The sequence below is a fragment of the Peromyscus eremicus genome, chromosome 2 (genome assembly GCF_949786415.1).
Source record: "Peromyscus eremicus chromosome 2, PerEre_H2_v1, whole genome shotgun sequence".
NCBI classification, from domain to species: domain Eukaryota; kingdom Metazoa; phylum Chordata; class Mammalia; order Rodentia; family Cricetidae; genus Peromyscus; species Peromyscus eremicus.
In genome coordinates, this window is record NC_081417.1 from 133,636,231 (window position 1) to 133,655,612 (window position 19,382).

A 19,382-nucleotide genomic window follows, 5' to 3' on the forward strand; every position below is an offset into this window, starting at 1 on the left:
AAGATGTAGGACTCTCAGCTCCCTCTCCAGCACCATGTCTACCTGCATGTCACTATGTCCCACCATGATGACAATGGACTAAATCTCTGAAACTGCAAGCCACTCAGTTAAATATTTTCCTTTATAAGAGTTGTTGTTGTCATGGTGTCTCTTCACAGCAATAGAAACCCTAACTAAGATGGATAGATGGATGGATGGATGGATGGATGGATGGATGAAGGAAGGAAGGAAGGAAGGAAAGAAGGAAGGGAGGGAGGGAGGGAGGGAGGAAAGGAGGAAGGAAGAAAGGAAGAAAGGGAGGGAGGGAGGGAGGAAGGGAGGGAGGGAGGGAGGGAGGAAGGGAGGAAAGGAGGAAGGAAGGGAGCGGCTAGACCAGGCATAGTGTGCTCAAGTTTCTATAAAAAGCCAAATTTCGATAGAGAAAATTATCCCCAATAATTACTTTAATCACCTTTTAAAAACTGTTAGATCAAAAGCCAAGAATTTCCCTTTACTTTCTTCTAATTTTTTCCATTTCTCTTTTCTAATTTTCATACTCCAGTATGCAAGTTCCAGAGCTAGAACTTGGGAAAGGAATGGAGTTAAAGAACTCATTCCCCTGAGAAAGGCAGTGTGGCAGGAAAGTCACACCAGGAGAAACCTGCAGAGTATACAGACAGCAGCAGCTTTCCTCAGTTTCCAAACCTACCCAGAGAGAAGACCTTCCAGGAAGCTGGGTGATGAGGAAAAACATTGCTTCTAGAAGGCAGCAAGATCCAGGCTGTCCCTCTGTTAGTGCTCAAGGGCTCTAGGACAGAGAGCATTATGAATACTGCACGTGACGAGAAGTGACTCAGCCCAACCCATCTATTCGTGACATGGAGCAGCACTCCATGTGTTCTGAGTCAAGGAGGTCTGTCACTTGCTGAGAAAGACCAGGCCTTATCTTCCTGCACAGAAATAGGACACTAGCTGTGAGCTTCTTTGCTGGGAGTTTGGGACGGGAAGTTCTGCCAGCAAACACGCTGCCCACATCCAGAGTGAGCTGTGATTCTCCAACTCCTCCTCCTCCTCTTCCTCTTCGTCTCCTTCTTTTCTTTTTTTGAGACAGGGGATCCTATATACCCAAATTCACAATTCTTCTGCCTTAGTCTATTCTGTGCTGGGATTATAGGTATAAATGTACATGCTGTAAACCATTATACCTGGCTTCGTTTTTAAATATAGAAAATATTTTTAATTACACAAGAAACTCCTGTGCATTGTTGAGTTTTCTCAGGAGAGAAAAACCACATTTTGGAATGCATTATTTCAGATTTTTTTTTTTTATAAATGCAGAATATATATACAAGGATAATATGTACAAAGATAACAACTAGACCAGGAATGGTGGTGAACTCCTTTAATCCCATAACTCAGGAGGCAGAGGCAGGTGGATCTCTGAGTTTGTGGCCAGCCTGGTCTACAGAACAAGAGCAAGTTCTAGGACACTCAACACTATACAGAGACACCCTGTCTTGAAAAACCAAGAAACATGGGCTGGAGAGATGGCTCAGTGGTTAAGAGCACTGGCTATTCTTCCGGAGGTCTTGAGTTCAATTCCCAGCACCCATATGGTGGCTTACAACTGTCTGTAACTGTAGTCCCATGGGATCCAATGCCCTCTTCTGATATTCAGACATATATGCAGACAAAATAGCCATAAACATAAATAAATAAAAAGAAAAAAAAGAAAAACCAACTGCTGTGGGATGTATGGCAAGTTTGTTGCTAATTAATCAATAAAACACTGATTGCCGTTGGCTAGGCGGGGCAAGGAGGAGAATAAAGCTGGGAAGTGGAAGGCTGAGTCAGAGAGACACTGCCAGCCGCCACGATGAGAAACAGCTTGTGAAGATGCCGGTAAGCCACGAGCCATGTGGCAAGGTATAGATTAAAGGAAATGGATTAATTTAAGCTATAAGAACAGTTAGCAAGAAGCCTGCCACGGCCATACAGTTTGAAAGCAACATAAGTCTCTGTGTTTACTTGGTCGGGTCTGAGAGGCTGTGGGACTGGCAGGTGAAAGAGATATATCCTGACTGTGGGCCAGGCAGGAAAACTCAAGCTACAACCAACAAACAAAAAAAGGCTCATCTCCAGGACAATAATAATATTCTTCTTTAGTTATGACTAAGGATGACACTCATGACTTAGTTACTACTGCTTTATGTTTTTTATGATTTTTCCATTGAATAAAATATATGAAATAATTTAAAAAATTCCTTTATGTATATGAGAGTTTTGCCTGAATATATGTTTGTGCACTATGTGTGTGTCTGGTGCCTGAAAACGCCAGAAGAGGGTATGAGATCCCCTGGAACTGGAGTTACAGTTGTGAGCTGCCATGTGGGTGCTAGAAATCCGACCTGGGTCCTCTAGAAGAACAGCCTGGCATTATAAAGGAATTTTAATGAACAAACTAAAAAAAAAAAAAAAAACAAAACAAAAAACTATGGTTGTCTGTGATCTTGAAATATATTGGTCAACAACTGAAAACTCCATTACTACCAGCTTTTAATATGTAGGGAAGCAGAAGAAAGTAATAAAACTAATTTGTTTTGTTTTAATATCTTCTTATTTTAAAACACTGGAGAGGGGCTGGAGAGATGGCTCACCGGTTTAGAACACTGGCTGCTCTTCCAGAGGATCCAAGATCAATGTCCAGCACCCACATGGCAGCTCACAACTGTCTGTAACTGGAGTCTCAGGAGATCTGACACCCTCGCACACACATACATGCAAGGAAAGCCCAATGCACATAAAATAAAACAAAACACTGTGACACACACAGGAGCAGCTTCTCTTTTAGTTTCTTTTTCAATGATTTGAAGAGAATTTAAACAGTGCTCAGCTTCTCCTTATGCATCTCTTTATGCATGGCCAGCTCCCCCTGGAGAGATGCCATTCAGTCAAGGTGAGATCAGCTTTTTAATGTTTTTTTGTTGTTGTTGGTTTTGTTTTTTTTTTTTTTTTTTTTTCGAGACAGGGTTTCTCTGTGTAGCTTTGCGCCTTTCCTGGGACTCACTTGGTAGTCCAGGCTGGCCTTGAACTCACAGAGATCCACCTGGTTCTGCCTCCCGAGTGCTGGGATTAAAGGTGTGCACCACCACCACCCGGCTGCTTTTTAATGTTTTATCCTTTGAACTTCAATGTGAAATATCCCTCAAGGTCCTCCTACATGAGAGGCTTCATAGTATCACTAGTCTGGGATACCTCCATCCTTTCATCACAAACAGGCCTTCCTTTATGTCACCCAGGTTGCCGCCATACAGTTCTTCTGACAGTAACAGCGCTGGCGCTCCCAGTCAGCGGCTCTCCATAACACAGTCCATCCATCGAGTCTCTTTCAGGGTCGTCAGTTTTCACTTCTTTGTTGCACTTTCCTTTTTATCAGCCAATCTAGATCGCTGTCTCTGCTGTCTGTCTGTCTGACGCACATGGATACACACACACACACACACACACACACACACACACACACACACACACCATATGACTACGCTGTCCAGTCTTGTCTTGAATGCCTGGACTCAAGTGATTCTCCAGCCTCAGCCTTCCATGTAACTGAGGCCACAGGCATGCACCACTGGACCCAGATCAACTACCCATTTTTATAAATGTGTTTGTGTTTTTAGCTGGAAGAGAATGAGGCATCACACTCTGAATAACTGAATAACAGATGTGCAGCAACCGATCACTTAGATTGATGAAAATATTGACATGACTGGTCCTAATTAGCACTTACATCGTGAGCCGCAGTTTATGTAACTATTCACATAACACACATGGTAACTGAAATCTGAGCCACAGTGTTGAAGGGCTGGTGTCACACCTGTGGTAACTTGATTTGTATATATCAGAACTACACAAGGTGAAGACTCCAGTATCATGCAGCCATAAAAGAACAAAGGCCTAGCTATATAAACCAATAGGAAAAGAACCCTAAGTCATTATTAAATACAAAACTCATACCTCAGGACATTACATAAAATAGCCCATTAAGATGAAGACTCACCGTAGCTGAGGAGCTAACGGCAGTTGATGGCTGCTGAGAGAGAGAGTCATTTTCCTTTGTCAGGGCTGGAGGGGAGAGCAGCCCTTAGTTGCCCAGGCCCCAGTAGATGTCCCCACATACATGTGCATATGGGCTGCACTGACTTACATAGTGAGAGATGAGTATTTCCTATTGGCACATGTAGAAGTTATGTTTACTCATTCAACAAAGTAAACCTACTTGCATGCTACTCCGAGTCTGCAAGACGACTCAGTAGGTAAAGACACTTGCCAATAAACCTGACTGGCTCAGTTCAAGGCCTAGAGCCCATATGATGGAAGGGAGAACTGACTCCTACAAGTTGTCCTCTAACTTACACACACACACACACACACACACACACACACACACACACACACACACACACGAGTCCTGTTGCTTTAGAAAATGGTACATGGAAAAGGGCATAGGATGAGCAGACTTAAAGCCAAGAGTACCTATCCACACAGGAGGGCCATGATTTTCAATAAAGAATCAGGAAGGAGGTAACTGACTTGGCAGCTTCCTGGACAAAGGCAGGAAGCAGAGCTGCAGCATCCATTACAGATGGAGAGTTCACTTAAGGAGATAGAGACTTTCTGTCTTAATTTGAAGTGTCTGCTTACTATGTATGCCACGGAAGTATCTGTTAAGTATGAGTTCCACAAAATGAATGGTATGTACCCCTGTCATTGCACAGGGTTGTTCCTAAGAAGCAGCATCCTAATCAAGACTACATTTCCCAGCTTCCTTCCATCTAGATAAGATCAAATGACTGCTTCACCGTGTAATGTGAATGTATAATATCATAACCTTAGCATTACAGGAGTTAAAAAGAGGGCATGCTCTTCCCACTGTCACTGGGCCCTGGATGACAAACACATAAAATGAAAACAAACTGACTCCTTGCCTTACCACATGGAACAAAGTCACCTGCTAACTAAAAATACGCACACTAGCTATTACGTGATTGGGAAATAAACTGAAAAGCCACTAGAATCTCGAGTTACAGGAACTACCTGTGGTAGCTGAACGATATGGCCCCCATAGGTTCCTATATTTGAATGCTGGTCCCCAGTTGGTGGAACTGTTTGGTAAAGATTAGGAGGTGTGTCACTGTCTCCTGTTTGTGGATCAGATGTAAGCTCTCAGGTACTTGCCCCAGCACCATGCCTGCCTGCTGCCATGTTTCCTGACATGATGGTACGGATTCACCCTCTGAAATGGCGAGTCCCAAATTAAATGCTTCCTTTTACAAGCTGCTTTGGTCACAGTTTTTTGTCATGGCAACAGAAAAGTAACCAAAACACTGGCATTATGCCAAGACATGCACAGACAAGCACTGTGGAGACGGAGAGGCAAGCCTACTGGTGGAGGGAGCCAAAAGGACAACTTCAGTGTAAAGCTTACCACGCAAAAGAAAGACTGGCCAGTCTGGGCAAAGGAGTCACATACCTCATATTCCGGCCCAAAACCAGCAGAACCACAGAACCGTCCCGAAAGTCTCCAGAGGTAAGGGATGCCTCCAAAGAGAAGAATAAACTGTAAAACAAAGCAGACTGTGGTCACATTTAAACAGTCATAGCAACTACCATGTGAAAGAGTGTATTATAAGGAAAAATGGAAGGGAAAATAAGTAAGTTACAGACAAAAGTGGGCTAACTCATTTTGTATATGGGTAAACTGTATGGAATGTGAATTACATTTCTGTTTAAAAGACAAGCCCAGGAGTCTCACTCACTTTTGGAAGTTTAAAAAAAAAAAAATTAATCTATGACCAGAGAGATGGCTGAGTGGGGAAAGGCACTTGCCACATAAGCCTGACGACCTTCTCTGGAATCAGAGTAAAAGATGAAAGAGAACTGACTTCCAAAAGTGGCTTTCTGACCACCACATGCACACCGAGGCCCACATTTATGACCCCTAATCATGTACACACACACACACACACACACACACACACACACACACACACACACCAACCAAGAGCAACAAATAAACAAATAATTTTTAAAAATATTTTAAAAATCGGTCTTAAGGGGGAAAATAAAATAGTCACTAGAGACTGGAAGGGGATGGGGGGAATTGATTTAGATATATGTTAAATAATGGCTATCAAAACAGTCAGTAGGATTTAATTCAGACATCTACAGTAATCAGTAACTTTAGCCTACAATTTATGAAGTGTTTCACAAGAACCACAAGTCCAAAGGTTTCTGGCATAAATATATTTAAGAAAATGGAAATTCTAATTACATTGATCTGATTATCATATACAGTATAAATTTTCTAAATTACATTGTACTTCATGAATGTGTATAAATATTATGTGATAATTAAAAATAAAAACTAGAAGTGAGGATGAGGAAAAATTCACTAAGGAGTACAGTCACAGCGGGAACAGATCTCAGTCTTTGTACAGCAGAATTTGAAAACAGAAGAGAAGATTTCAATGTTTTTATTACACACTTACACACACACACACACACACACACACACACACACACGACTATTATTTATGGTGATAGATATGCTAATTATCCTTATATGATCATTATTACAATGTATCAAAAACATCAGTGTACCCTAGAAATGAGAATCACATGTGTTAAACATAGTAGCTTGCAAAAGTAAATAAAACCTTTTGCCAAAAGACTAAAATATCAATCTACTAAGCTTACAAAAGTTAAATCCCACAGGTAAGGAGCAGTAGATTTGAACAAGGTAATATGGCTTTATAAACTATATAAACTATCTTTTCCACGAAAGGAAACTGTCCTTTTCAGTCAGGAAAAAGTACTAGCTTGCAGGTGTTTGAGACATTGCCTCATTATGTTGCCCAGGGCAGTTTGAACTCATGAGTTTGAATGATCCCCCTGCCTCCCACACAGCTGAGAATACAGGAATGTACCACCATGCCTGCTGAAATATGAGTATTGATATGGAAGTGGTGAGTCAGGTCCACTTACCAGACTGTGGGACAGAATAGGATACTCAGGCCTTCCCTGGGTCAGGAAAAGATGAATCCTAAGGCAGGAGTCAGGGCTTCAGGAGTAGGCCCTTACCACTCTTTGTCTTAGGCAAATAAGTAAACAGACATTCACTAGGTCACCAGAACTTCAGAAACCATGAAGTAGCTCAAATCATGAAAACAACGTATGTTTAGCAGCCCAGAATCCCATCTACCCAGGAGGATGAGACAAGATTGCAAGTTCAAGACTTGCCTGGGCTACACAGTGAGATCAAGACCAGCCTAAAAAACAGTGAGACTTGGGGCTGGGGAGACGGCAAGGGAGTGCTAGATTTATAGCTTAGTAGTGAAGTGATTGCTTAGCATGCACGAGACCCTGGTTCAATCCCCAGTTGTAAGGCAGGAAAAGGAAGGAAGAAAGGGAAGGAGGGAAGGAAGGAATGTGGTAGAATATTGTTTTAAGGTGTATTACTTTTGTTTATGGGCTGGAACATTTGTTTGGCTTTTTTAATAATTTATTTATTTTTATTTGATGTGCATTGGTGTTTTGCCTGCATGTATGTCTGTGTGAGGGTGTCGGTGGAACTGGAGTTACAAACAGTTGTGAGCTGCCATGTGGGTGCTGGGAATTGAACCCGAGGGCCCCTGAAAGAGCAGCCAGTGCTCTTAACCACTTAGCCATCTCTCCAGCCCCTGGAACATTTGTTTAATGATGCAAAGATGTGTTATATAGTCAGAAGTTTCTCTGGTCCTGCCCAGCCCCTCAGTCCTGATGAATCTCTCCCACCTGTGGTCCCACAGTCACTTATAAAATAATCATTCAGAGGCTTAATATTAATTACAAACTGTACGGCCTATGCTCAAGCTTCTTGCTAGCTAGCTCTTGTAACTTAACTCAACCCATTTCTATTAATCTATGCATCGCTACGTGTTCTCTGGCTTTACCCGTGTCCCATTACATGTTGCTCCTTGACTGGTGGGCTGGTGTCTTCCCCCACTCTCCTTTCTTCTCTCTGTATCTCTGCTTGGGTTTTCCCGCCTGCCTCTAAGCTAGATTTAGGTAAGTTCCCTTTTTGTTTTGAAAGAGTCGGTGCCTGAGGGTACAGAATTCCCTCCAGCTGCCACAAGGGGATTCTCTGCTTTTAAGTTTGTATTTAAAGGAAACCAGACTGTACTCATTCACAACTTGCTTTTTGTTTGTTATGAGACAGGGTCTCACTACAAGCCTTGGCTGTCCTGGAACTCACCACATAGACCAGGCTGGCTTCAAACTCAGAGATCCTGCTTCTGCCTCCCGAGTGCTGGTATTAAAGGTGTGCACTACCACATCTGGCCTGAACTATTTTTTCAAAGATCTTTCCATGGTGACCGTTAACTTTATTTGGCATTAACAGTTGCTCTCTAAATGCTTACCACCCATCACATTATACTTCCATCCATAGCACATATGTTCTTATCTTTCTACAACTTCAGACACACCTCATATTACTCATCTTTTACATTTTTTGTTTTGGTTTTGAGACAGGGTCTTATTATGCAGCCAAGGCAGAACAAGACTCACTATGTAGCCTTGGCTGATCTTGAACTCAGAATGCTCCTCCTGCCTCAGTCTCCCCAGTGCTATGATTACAGGTGTGCATCCCCACACCTGGCTGTCACTTAAGAGTTTTACCAGCTGCACTGGTTTGCACAGGTCTCAAGTATGGCTTCTGAACAGAACCAGGAGCAGCAGTGCCTGAGGATATGCCTTGAGTGCAAAGTCTCAGGCCACAGCCCACAGAGGCTGGGCTGGGACCCAACAGTCTGCAGGTGAATCTGGCAGACACTCACTTATGGGTGACTGTTTAAATAATCCGACTGTGAACTCTAGGTGCATGAATTTCTATTTTGCTACAATTAACTCCATTGTGGCCAAAAGAAACTAGTTCCTAAAAGCTATGTTCTGGCACCACTACCTGCCACGTGCTACAGCTGTTGAGCTAACTGACCTCGGATGACGTTCCTTTTATCTTCCTCCCAATACTAACAAACACTGTGGAATTAAGGACTTACACTGCTTTTGATAGAAAGTGAAAACAGCTACTACTAAAATTCCAGCTTTTAAATAAACATTGACGGTATTTTAACATGTCTGTGAATGATTTATGAACACACTTGGGAACTGCTGTTCCAAACCTTGTTGAGTTTACTTTGGGAACTAAAAAACAAGAATGGTGAGCTATAAACTTTCTCCATGCTAATAATCTCTCCGAGCACACTCCTGGGAATCCTAGGAAAAGAATCAATAAGCCCAACAGACAGACACAACTCCAGTACTCTGACATGTATTATTATTTCATTAGAGTCTTAAAAGCAGACATGGCAGGGAGGTAACTGGAACACAGAGAGGTTCAAGTAAAGCCCAAAGAAATCCAGTGGCAAGTGCTTGCGACATGTTGAGTCCTGTATTAAGTGCTTCATTTTTATCACCTTGTCTACTCAGCCCATGCCACAAACCATACAAAGGTCAGTGTCTATCCAGCTCTCATTTGATTTTATGTCTTCAAAGATTTATTTCGTGTGTGTGTGTGTGTGTGTGTGTGTGTGTGTGTGTGTGTTATGTGCATGCAATTGCAAGTACCCATGGAGGCCAAAAGAGGTCACTGGATTTCCTGCAGCTGGAGTTTCAGGCAGCTACGAGCCCCCAGTGTGGGAACTAGGAATCAAACTTGGCTATTCTGGAAGAGCAGTACATGCTCTTAATCATTGAGCCCTATCTTCAGCTCCCACTTGTTATTTTACAGGAGAAAATGAGGCTTAGAGATGAAAATACAGCCAGGCTACAGTGGCAGCCTTTCATCCCAGCACTAGGGAGGCAAGCGATCTCTGTGAAATCAAGGCCAGCCTCGCCTACAGAGCGAGTTCCAGCATAGCTGGGGTTACACAGAGAAACCTGTCTCAACCAAACCCAAAAACAAAACAAAAACAAAAACAAACAAACAAAAAAAGAACGTTTGTGTAGAAAGATGAAAAACCTAGAGAAGCAAAATTTGAGCTTAGCTGAGTCTAGCGGGTCACTCTTGTAATCCCAACATTCACAGGCTAAGAGGTTTCTTGCAAATCACAGCAAATTCTAGGATAGCCAGGCTACATAGTGAGACATACCTTCCTCTCTCCCCACAAAAAAATCAAGTGCTGAGAAGATGGCTTAGTGAGCCAAGTGTGTGTTTGCTGTATAAGCATGAGCACCTGACTTTGGAATCCCAGCACCCACATAAAAATCCAGGCACGGGGGCTCAAGCCTATAATCCCACTGCTAGGGAGGTGAGCAGGAGCATCCACAGAGCTCTCTGGCCATCTAGTCTATCCAATTGGTTATCTATAGGTTCAGTTAGGGACCTTATCTCAAGCAATTAGATGGAGAAGAGACTGAGGAAGACACTCGGCGTCAAGCCCTGGACTCTCTACACATTCATGCAAGTGCACTGCAAACAGCAGACACACACAACCCGAGCTTTTCCACTCCACTCCTCTCCACTCCCAGCCACAGCAGTTCCTACAGTGTTTTCTTATAGTCTTGCTGTATTGCCCAGGGCAGTCTCCATCTCTTACACCCAAGTGATCCTCCTGGCTCCACTCTAAAGTAGCTAGGATGACAGGGCACAGTGCCACAGTGTCGGCCACTCCATTTCTTGGAAGGGCTCTTTAAGGATGTCTGTGAGACATTAGGTAAAGTCCATCTCAGAGTTGGGGCATTGTCTCTCCAGCTGCTTTGTTCCATGTATGTGAAAAGGAGCCCCCACGACTGGTTATAAGGGGCCTGTTTAGTTTTTCTCAGGTACAAAGAACCAAGGCAAAAAGTGCATGTGTGGGCCCGGGCAGTGGTGGCGCATGCCTTTAATCCCAGCACTCGGGAGGCAGAGCCAGGTGGATCTCTGTGAGTTCGAGGCCAGCCTGGTCTCCAGAGTGAGATCCAGGACAGGTTCCAAAACTACACAGAGAAACAGAGAAGTGCTCGCGTGTTCCCTTTGTGGTTAAAACATACAAATCTTTTCATTTTAGTTAAAACAAAACAGGAATGCTTTCAGTCCAATGGTAAATGCTGCTAATTTTCCAGAACTTAATTCCACTATGTTCACACTGTGGTCCACAGTCCGAAGAATACTTTCTTCAGTGTAATTTTAAAGACTCAGAAGAGCAGAGCTGCAAACCTGGTTCTCCCACTTGGCCATTAAATGGGCTGCTTAATTTCTCTGAGCTTTCACTTCCTCCCGAAAAGGGAAAAATGCCTATCCCTGTACTTTACTGTCATAAGCATCAAGTAATAAACATAAACACTCTGAGATGAAAATTATGACTAGTACTGTTTCCAGCTTTAGTCCATCAGTACTGCTTAGAGAGGAGCCTTAGCACACTGAAGTTCATACTCAGAGGGACCTATTACCCCTATCTCTATCACCACCCAGAACACACAGCCATTCCCATGAGCACCAGTACCACCGAACTATTGCCCATCTCTCCAGCATCAGGTGAGAACAGGCATACACATGGTGCACATATACACATATAGGCAAAAACTCTCATATATGTTTGTGGTGGTTTGTATAAGAATGGTCCTGATAGCCGGGCGGTGGTGGCGCACGCCTTTAATCCCAGCACTCGGGAGGCAGAGCCAGGCGGATCTCTGTGAGTTCGAGGCCAGCCTGGGCTACCAAGTGAGTCCCAGGAAAGGCGCAAAGCTACACAGAGAAACCTTGTCTCGAAAAACCAAAAATAAATAAATAAATAAATAAATAAATAAATAAATAAATAAATAAAGAATGGTCCTGATAGACACATATAATTGAATGTTTAGTCATCAGGGAATGGGGCTACTTGAGAAGAATTAGGGGGTGTGGCCTTGTTGGAAGAAGTGTCACTGAGGGTAGGCTTTTAGATTTTAAAAGCATAAGCCAGGCCCAGTGTCACTCTCTTCCTGCTGCCTGTGGATCTGGATGTAGAACTCTCAGCTACTTCTCCTGCACTGTGTTGCATGCCACCATGATGACAATGAACTAACCTCTGAAGATGTAAGCAAGTCCCATTAAAATGCTTTCTTTCATAAGAGTTGCTGTGGTTGCCAGGCAGTGTGGCGCATACCTTTAATCCCAGCACTCGGGAAACAGAAGCAGGTGGATCTCTGTGAGTTTAAGGCCAGCCTAGACTACAGAGCAAGTTCCAGGACACCCAGGGCAACACCCCATCCATCTCGAAAAACAAAAAAGTTGCTGTGGTCAAGGTGTCTGTTCACAATAGGACACTAAGACAATGTTAAAGTAAATAAATATAAAAATTTAAGAAGGCATTCTAGGACTTACAGGCACTGTAACCTTCGTATTACAAAAATGCAAAAACAAAAACAAGTATTACAAGTATTAAACAACCTGAGAATTTTGTCTCCAAGAAATCAATTACTCACAGTGCTTTCCACCACTGAATAGAGTCCTGACCAGAAGCTGAATGTACTTTTATCCAGTTGATACAGTCGAGATTTCTCAAATGTGTCCGAATCCATGATCTGTTCTAATTCTGGTGGTACATGAGTTGTTGTTTTGTATATCCTTCTCTGAAATAGTTCAAAGAAAACACTTGGATGAATTTTTTTATTACACACTAGTAATTTGTAGTCAAAAACTAAATGGTCTACAACACTAGTTTGTCAGGTAAGCTTGTAGAATTTGTTACATACACATGCAAACTGCACTCAGTCAGGGACCTCGACCACTAAACAAGTGACACAGGAGAGTTAGGGCAGACAGAAAGCGTCAGAGGCCAGGTGACTAGGTACAATGGCCATCTGGGTTGTAGTCACACTTTCAGTTTGCCTGTGTGAACCAAAGTTGTAACACCACAAGGGGACCACTCATTCTCAGTATGACATATGTCTTACAACACAGAAAACAAAGCATGAAAAAAGAGAAGCAAGAATACTCACTGCAGCACTACACGCATCAACAGATACATTTAATATAATAATGGCTCATCATTAAATTTGATCCTAGAGGTCAAATTAAGGACCAGAGGAGTGACAGCAACGTATCAAATCTTTACAATAAATTATCTCACTATGTCAAATTCTAAAAGGTAATTTCAGCCCTTGGACATAACACAGGGAACAGATACCAAAGGGTGTAATAGACCAGATCTTCTTCAATGGTTTTAAAACAAATACTTTTTTTTTTTTTACCATATGTTAACAACAACAACAAAACCACCAAACAAACAAACCAACAAAGCCTTCCGAAGGCATTAAGGAACAACCCTACAAAGATGATGTAACTAGGCTCATATGTCAGATAAGTGCTATCTCAGCCTGCTGTTTTGACTCTGAATGCTATGTGTTTGCTTCAGGCCAGGGGACTTAATGCAAGTTTGAACTAATGAAGCTTTGAGTACTTACCTATAGTACTTTTAACACTTGGAACATACTAAAGGAGGAGACCGAGACACCAATCTGATGCTGACAAGTTTTTAAAAAAATAAAACTTGCAGTTAAAGAGATTCATGAAGGGCTGGGGATGTAGCTCAGTAGAAGAGCACTTGCCTGGCAAACAAACTCATATACAGTGTAAATTAAAACTGCCGAAGAAAAAAGGCGTCAATGCTCAAGAAACAGGTCCAGCAGTGCTGTAGGATGTTCTGTATGGCAAATGTGTTGCTAATTAGTCAATAAATAAAACACTGATTGGCCATTGGCTAGGCAGGAAGTGTAGGCGGGACAAGGAGGAGAATAAAGCTGGGAAGTGGAAGGCTGAGTCAGAGAGACACTGCCAGCCGCCACGATGACAAACAGCATGTGAAGATGCTGGTAAGCCATGAGCTACTTGGCAAGATATAGATTTATAGAAATGGATTAATTTAAGCTATAAGAACAGTTAGCAAGAAGCCTGCCACGGCCATAAAGTTTGTAACCAATATAAGTCTCTGTGTTTACTTGGTCGGGTCTGAGCGGCTGTGGGACTGGCAGGTGACAGAGATTTGCCCTGACCGTGGGCCAGGCAGGAAAACTCTAGCTACACAGCAGTTAAAGGGAAAGGTTCTCAAGCGTGACACAGAAGGTGGTTAAGTCAAGCCAACCAGCAGTGAGAGACTAAAATAAAACCATCAGTTACAAAGTCCACCTCACTTAAACGTTCAAATTTCTAATCAAACTGTTAATTATGGCTATATCCAGGGAATTGTTAGCTTTTCTAATGCACTACTTAAAATTTTAAACAAAAACAAAGGAGGTATTTGAATGAAACACACACACACACACACACACACACAAATTTTGGGCTCCAAAACACATACGCACTAATGAGGATTTTGAAAAAGTGTGCAGGCCTTTAGGAGGATTACAAAACACTTTCAGAAAAATTGTTTCCTAATCCTGTGGTTGAGCACGGCAATATCAATGTCACGGGAAGCTGTTGTTCTAACATTTTAGCATCTCCATTTAGAAAGCTCATACCAAAGAAAAGGGGTCAAGCTTGGGCCCAAAGATCCTAAGGTGCTGTAGTGCAGGTATAGACAGGCTCTAGTTTGACGGAGACTCTTTCCTTTCATTAGACGCTAACAGGCTTGGGTCCCATTACAACGGTGCAGACAACTTCCTGCCGTCCCAAGAACCCCCTCAAAGCCACAGTCAGCACTGGGAAAAATTAGGAAGCTCACTGGGAGTTAAGGAATATAGGCTGGTGCTACCACCGGGGAGAACCTCTAGGGGCTTGGGTCGAGGCACAGGCTAACCTAAGGCTGTCCAGGAGCTGGGGTCCGGGGGGCCGTCTATGCTCACCTGCCGCTGTGCTAGGAAGGTCTCCCAAAGATACACGGTCCAGGAAAAGAGCAACACCGCCCCGAAGATTCGCTTCTCCGCAGGGAAGTCCCACATAGCGTCCACCGATGCCCACATCCCCATGGTCACCCAGTTCCACCCGCTCCTTCAGCATGCACCGGTGCCACACCAACACGCGTCCCTCAGAGTGCCAGCGGTGTCTCAGAGATATGGGTCCCTCCGAGAGCCTCGTCAGACTCCCATGCCCTCAACGCTGCTAGCAGTGTCACAAAGACACTCTTCCCCTTCCTTACTCCCTCAGGACCTACTTACTTCTGCTAGAATTAAGGCATGCCCCACCTTCCTCACTTCCGGCCGGAAGACCGAGCGGAGGTGCACCCGAAACATCCCTCCGGACTCTGCTCCCGGGACTCCAACTCCAAGGTTCCGGACAAGAAGTCCGCGTGGTTGCCGCCTGTCTTGCTTTGGCGGGTTCGCAGAGAAGGCTGTGGACTGCTGTGCTGGTTACCGGTGTCGGGCAGGCGGGCTGGTAGCCAGGTTTAACGAGAACGCACAGGGTGGGCCCACTCCCGTCTAGAAGTAGCTGGGAAGGATGGGAGAGGCTCTAAAACTTTCTTTTTTCTATTTAGTGCTGTTCAAAGGGTTAGAGGAGCGTCCCTGGGATAACTAGGCAAACAAGACATTACAGTTTGGGTCATGTGGCTTGTTTGGGGAAGTTCTGACTCGGGAGTGTTAGAGAGATGAAAATTACACGACTGATGAGGATTTTTATTTACACATTTCATCTTATCCTCCCCAAGTGCAGTCAGAGGAGGCATGTTGCCTGTGTGTCCTGGGACAAGGAAACTATGGATAGCATTTCTAACCTCTATCAGGCAGGGTGGACTTGGGGGCCGCTGCCTAAAATTTCAAACACCAACACCAACACACACACACAACCTCAGTAACGTTTTTGCCTTGGAATTCATCAATGAAATGGGGTCACTGTGACTGACCCCTGTTAGTACATTGAATTTACTTGAAAAGTGAAGTCAGAATTTTTTCTGACCAAAAGTAAATACGATTTGGTTAATAGTTTCTAAAAACTGATGTTGCTAATTTGCATAATCATTTATAGTGACTTGAGCTAAATCTGTAGCTCCAACTAAAATACATTTAGATTATAGTGAAATTGTAATGCTAAAGATGTGTTGAGATTAACGAGGGGTTCAAATTTCTCAACCGTGCCTAAATTTATCCACATGAGAGTAATCAGTATGTCACTTGACAGTGTGAGAATTACTTCAATATAATAGGATCACAAACTCTTTTGCAAACCAAATGTTTTTTTGGGAATTTTTGCTTTCAGCAAAATTAGTGGTGTGCCTGATTGAATTGTCAGCAGAGCTTTTGAGTTTTGGAATGTAACTTAAGAAAAAAAAATTGACATTACCAAAAACTACTACCATTACTTTACATTTTAAAATAAAAATTATTTTTGTGTATACATGTTTTGCCTGCATGTATGTCTGTGCACCACTATGGGCCGCCACCCAGCTCCCAAATAAATACTTACAGTATTTATAGTATGTCTGAGCTATAAGAGGGTTGTGAGCTGCCATATGGATGTTGAATTGAACCCTTCTGGTGCTCTTAACCCCTGAGCTATTGCTCCAGCACTCCATTTTTTTTCTTTTTTTAAAATTTCTTTATTCGTTCTACCTGCATGTATGCCTGCATGCCAGAAGAGGGCATCAGATCTCATTACAGATGGTTGGGAGCCACCATGTGGTTGCTGGGAATTGAACTCAGGACCTCTGGAAGAGCAGTCAGTGCTTTGAACCTCTGAGCCATCTCTCCAGCCTCCCTCCCCCCCGTTTTTATCTACTTATTAAAGTAGTTCTTAGGGCTGGAGAGATGGCTCAGCAGTTAAGAACACTGGCTGCTCTTCCAGAGGATCCAAGATCAATTCCCAGCACCCACATGGCAGCCCACAACTGTCTGTAATCCAGGAAATCTAACACCCTCACACAGATCTACATACAGGGAAAACACCAATGCACATAAAATAATAAAATAGTTCTGAGCACTTATAACAAAACAGGAATTGAAAGTGAACGGACCCTGTTGGTTTAGCAGTATGAAATACAAGAATATGAATTGATGGGAAAGTCCCTGCCGCCTGACACACAAGCAAAAACCAGGAACTGAATCTTTGTGTTTTATGATAATAGCTAGCAATCCGAAAAGAGTGGCTTAACATCCTAAAGCTCTCACATCCTTTCCCCTCACTCCTCCTTTTCAGCCAGCAGATTATATACGGGAGGGAAACAAGCAGTCAGTTACTCCCGTCAGTCTTGCCCCTCCGGTCAGGTAGTCCATTTTGTCTCTGAGATTCATCATGTTGGAGCCTTCCTCCTCATCATCTCCATTCTCTGTGTAGCAGGGGTAAGGTTCACATACACCAGTGCCCCTGATCGTGTGTTGCTCTTGAACTCTCTAGACTGACAGCTAACTTAGAATAAGCCAGTAGCAGCATGCAATACAGAGTTCCTCCATTATAATGAAACACAGGTACTCGTGTCTAGTTCCCAATAAAGTTCTTGTTCCCCTCCGAAACCTCAGGAGCTTGGCCTCCATTGATTGCCTTTGCACTGACGACCTTGTCTTCCAAACTCCTGTCAGAATATAGGTTCTGCTATAGCACTCCAGAACCTCTCTAGCACACAGCTTGAAACTCGTCCACATTCTTCTCATGAACCAGCTAGAAAGGCTTATGATCCAATGGTCGGTTTATCACAACAAAGATTACACTTCCTGGTACTGATTTTCTGTATTAGTTACTTTGACAAAATACCAGAAAGCAGCAACTGGCGATATCTCTCCTGGTTTTGAGAAGGTACAGTCCACTGTGGTGGGGACGACATGGCATCTTAGTAGCTGGATCTATGGTAGCAGGAGCATGAGGCTGCGTGCTCACACTTCAGTGGACCAGGAAATAAAGGACTCAGGCCAGAACAGGAGCTGACATAAGATAAGGCCCTAGCAACCTATTTCCTCCAGTAAAGGCCCACATCCTAAAGATCCTACAATCTCCCAAAACAGTGTCTGAGGATGAAACACATGAACCTATGGGAAATATTTCCTATCTAAGCCGTAACAAATAACCACCCTCGTCCATTAGAAAATACTCCTAGATTTTCAAGATTGTTCTCTTTTTAAACAGGGAATAAACGATTTGTTCCCATCTCCATATCTGTTTTCAGCCCCCATCTCTAGCTTTCTAGTGGGAGGGTTTTGAGACAGGGTTTCTCTGAAACAGCCTTGGCTGTCCTGGAACTCAATTTGTAGACCAGGTTGGCCTTGATCTCACAGAGATCTGCCTGCTTCTGCCTCTTGAGTACTGGGATTAAAGGCATGTGCCACTACACCTGGCTCACTGATAACTTAAAAAAATGTGTATACAGGTTCTGGGCGTGGTAGCATACACTTTAATCCCAGCACTTGGGAGGCAGAGGCAGGAGGATCTCTTTGAGTTGGAGGACAGCCTGGTCTACAGAGTGAGCTCCAGGACAATCAGAGCTACAGGGCAGCCAGAGCTACATAGAGACCATGTCTCAAAAAAACAAAAATAAAATAAAAATATGTATACAATCATAGCAGGGTATACATAGCAGGCTTTTTTCCTTCTTACTCCATGGCTGGCTGTGTGACTGTGTTATTGGTTATTTTTTACTCTTAGGGGGCCGCCACCCAGCTCCCAAATAAATACTTATGAATGTCTGGCCTTAGCTTGGCTTGTTTTTAGCCAGCTTTTCTAACTTAAATTATATCATCCTGTTTCTTCCTTTTTTTTTTCTTTTTAAGATTTATTTATTTATCATGTATACAATGTTCTGCCTGCATGTATCCCTGCAGGCCAGAAGAGGGCACCAGATCTCATTACAGATGGTTGTGAGCCACCATGTGGTTGCTGGGAATTGAACTCAGGACCTCAAAAAGAGCAGCCAGTGCTCTTAACTGCTGAGCCATCTCTCCAGCCCCCTATTCTGTTTCTTTTTAACTACCCTTTGCCTCTGGGCTTTTTTTTTTTTTACCTTTCTTTATATAGCTTTCTTTCCTTCTTACTCCATGGCTGGCTGTGTGACTGTGTGGTTGGCCCCTGGTGTCCTCCTCTCCTTCTCCTTTTCTGGCCTGTCCCTCTCTCCTGCCTAGCTATTGGGCGTTCAGCTCTTTATTAGACCATCAGGCGTTTTAGACAGACAAAGTAACAGCTTTACAGAGTTAAACAAATGCAACATAAAAGAATGCAATGTATCTTTGCATCATTAAACAAATATTCCACAGCATAAACAACTATAATACATCTTCAACTAATATTCCACAACAGGGTAAGTGGCACAGGCCTTTAATCTCAGCACTCAGGAGACAGAAGTAGGCAGATCTCTGTGAGTTTGAGGTCAGCCTACAGTTGTACAATATGTACAACTCTACATAATGAGTTCCAGGCCAACCAGAGCTACATAGTGAGATCCTGGTCATCCTTGCTGGCCTTAAACTCAAAGAGATCCATGGACCCCTGA

The 19,382-nt window shown here is 43.2% G+C and overlaps 1 protein-coding gene across 2 annotated transcripts in view; it reads right to left on the reverse strand.

Moving 5' to 3' along the window:
* The window catches only part of Zmpste24 (zinc metallopeptidase STE24), a 44,356-nt gene extending 29,135 nt beyond the window's left edge, over positions 1–15,221 (reverse strand). The window contains exons 1-3 of one of the 2 annotated variants that reach the window (XM_059254894.1): positions 15,133–15,221; positions 12,463–12,609; positions 5,510–5,596 (exon numbers count right to left, since the gene is read on the reverse strand). In XM_059254894.1, coding sequence (XP_059110877.1) covers positions 5,510–5,596; positions 12,463–12,609; positions 15,133–15,207 — 309 coding nt within the window. In that variant the 5' untranslated portion in view covers positions 15,208–15,221. Of the gene's footprint in view, positions 1–5,509; positions 5,597–12,462; positions 12,610–14,820 lie in introns of both variants that reach the window. The other variant, XM_059254893.1, reaches the window with a different exon arrangement.
* Positions 15,222–19,382: the final 4,161 nt, after the last annotated feature.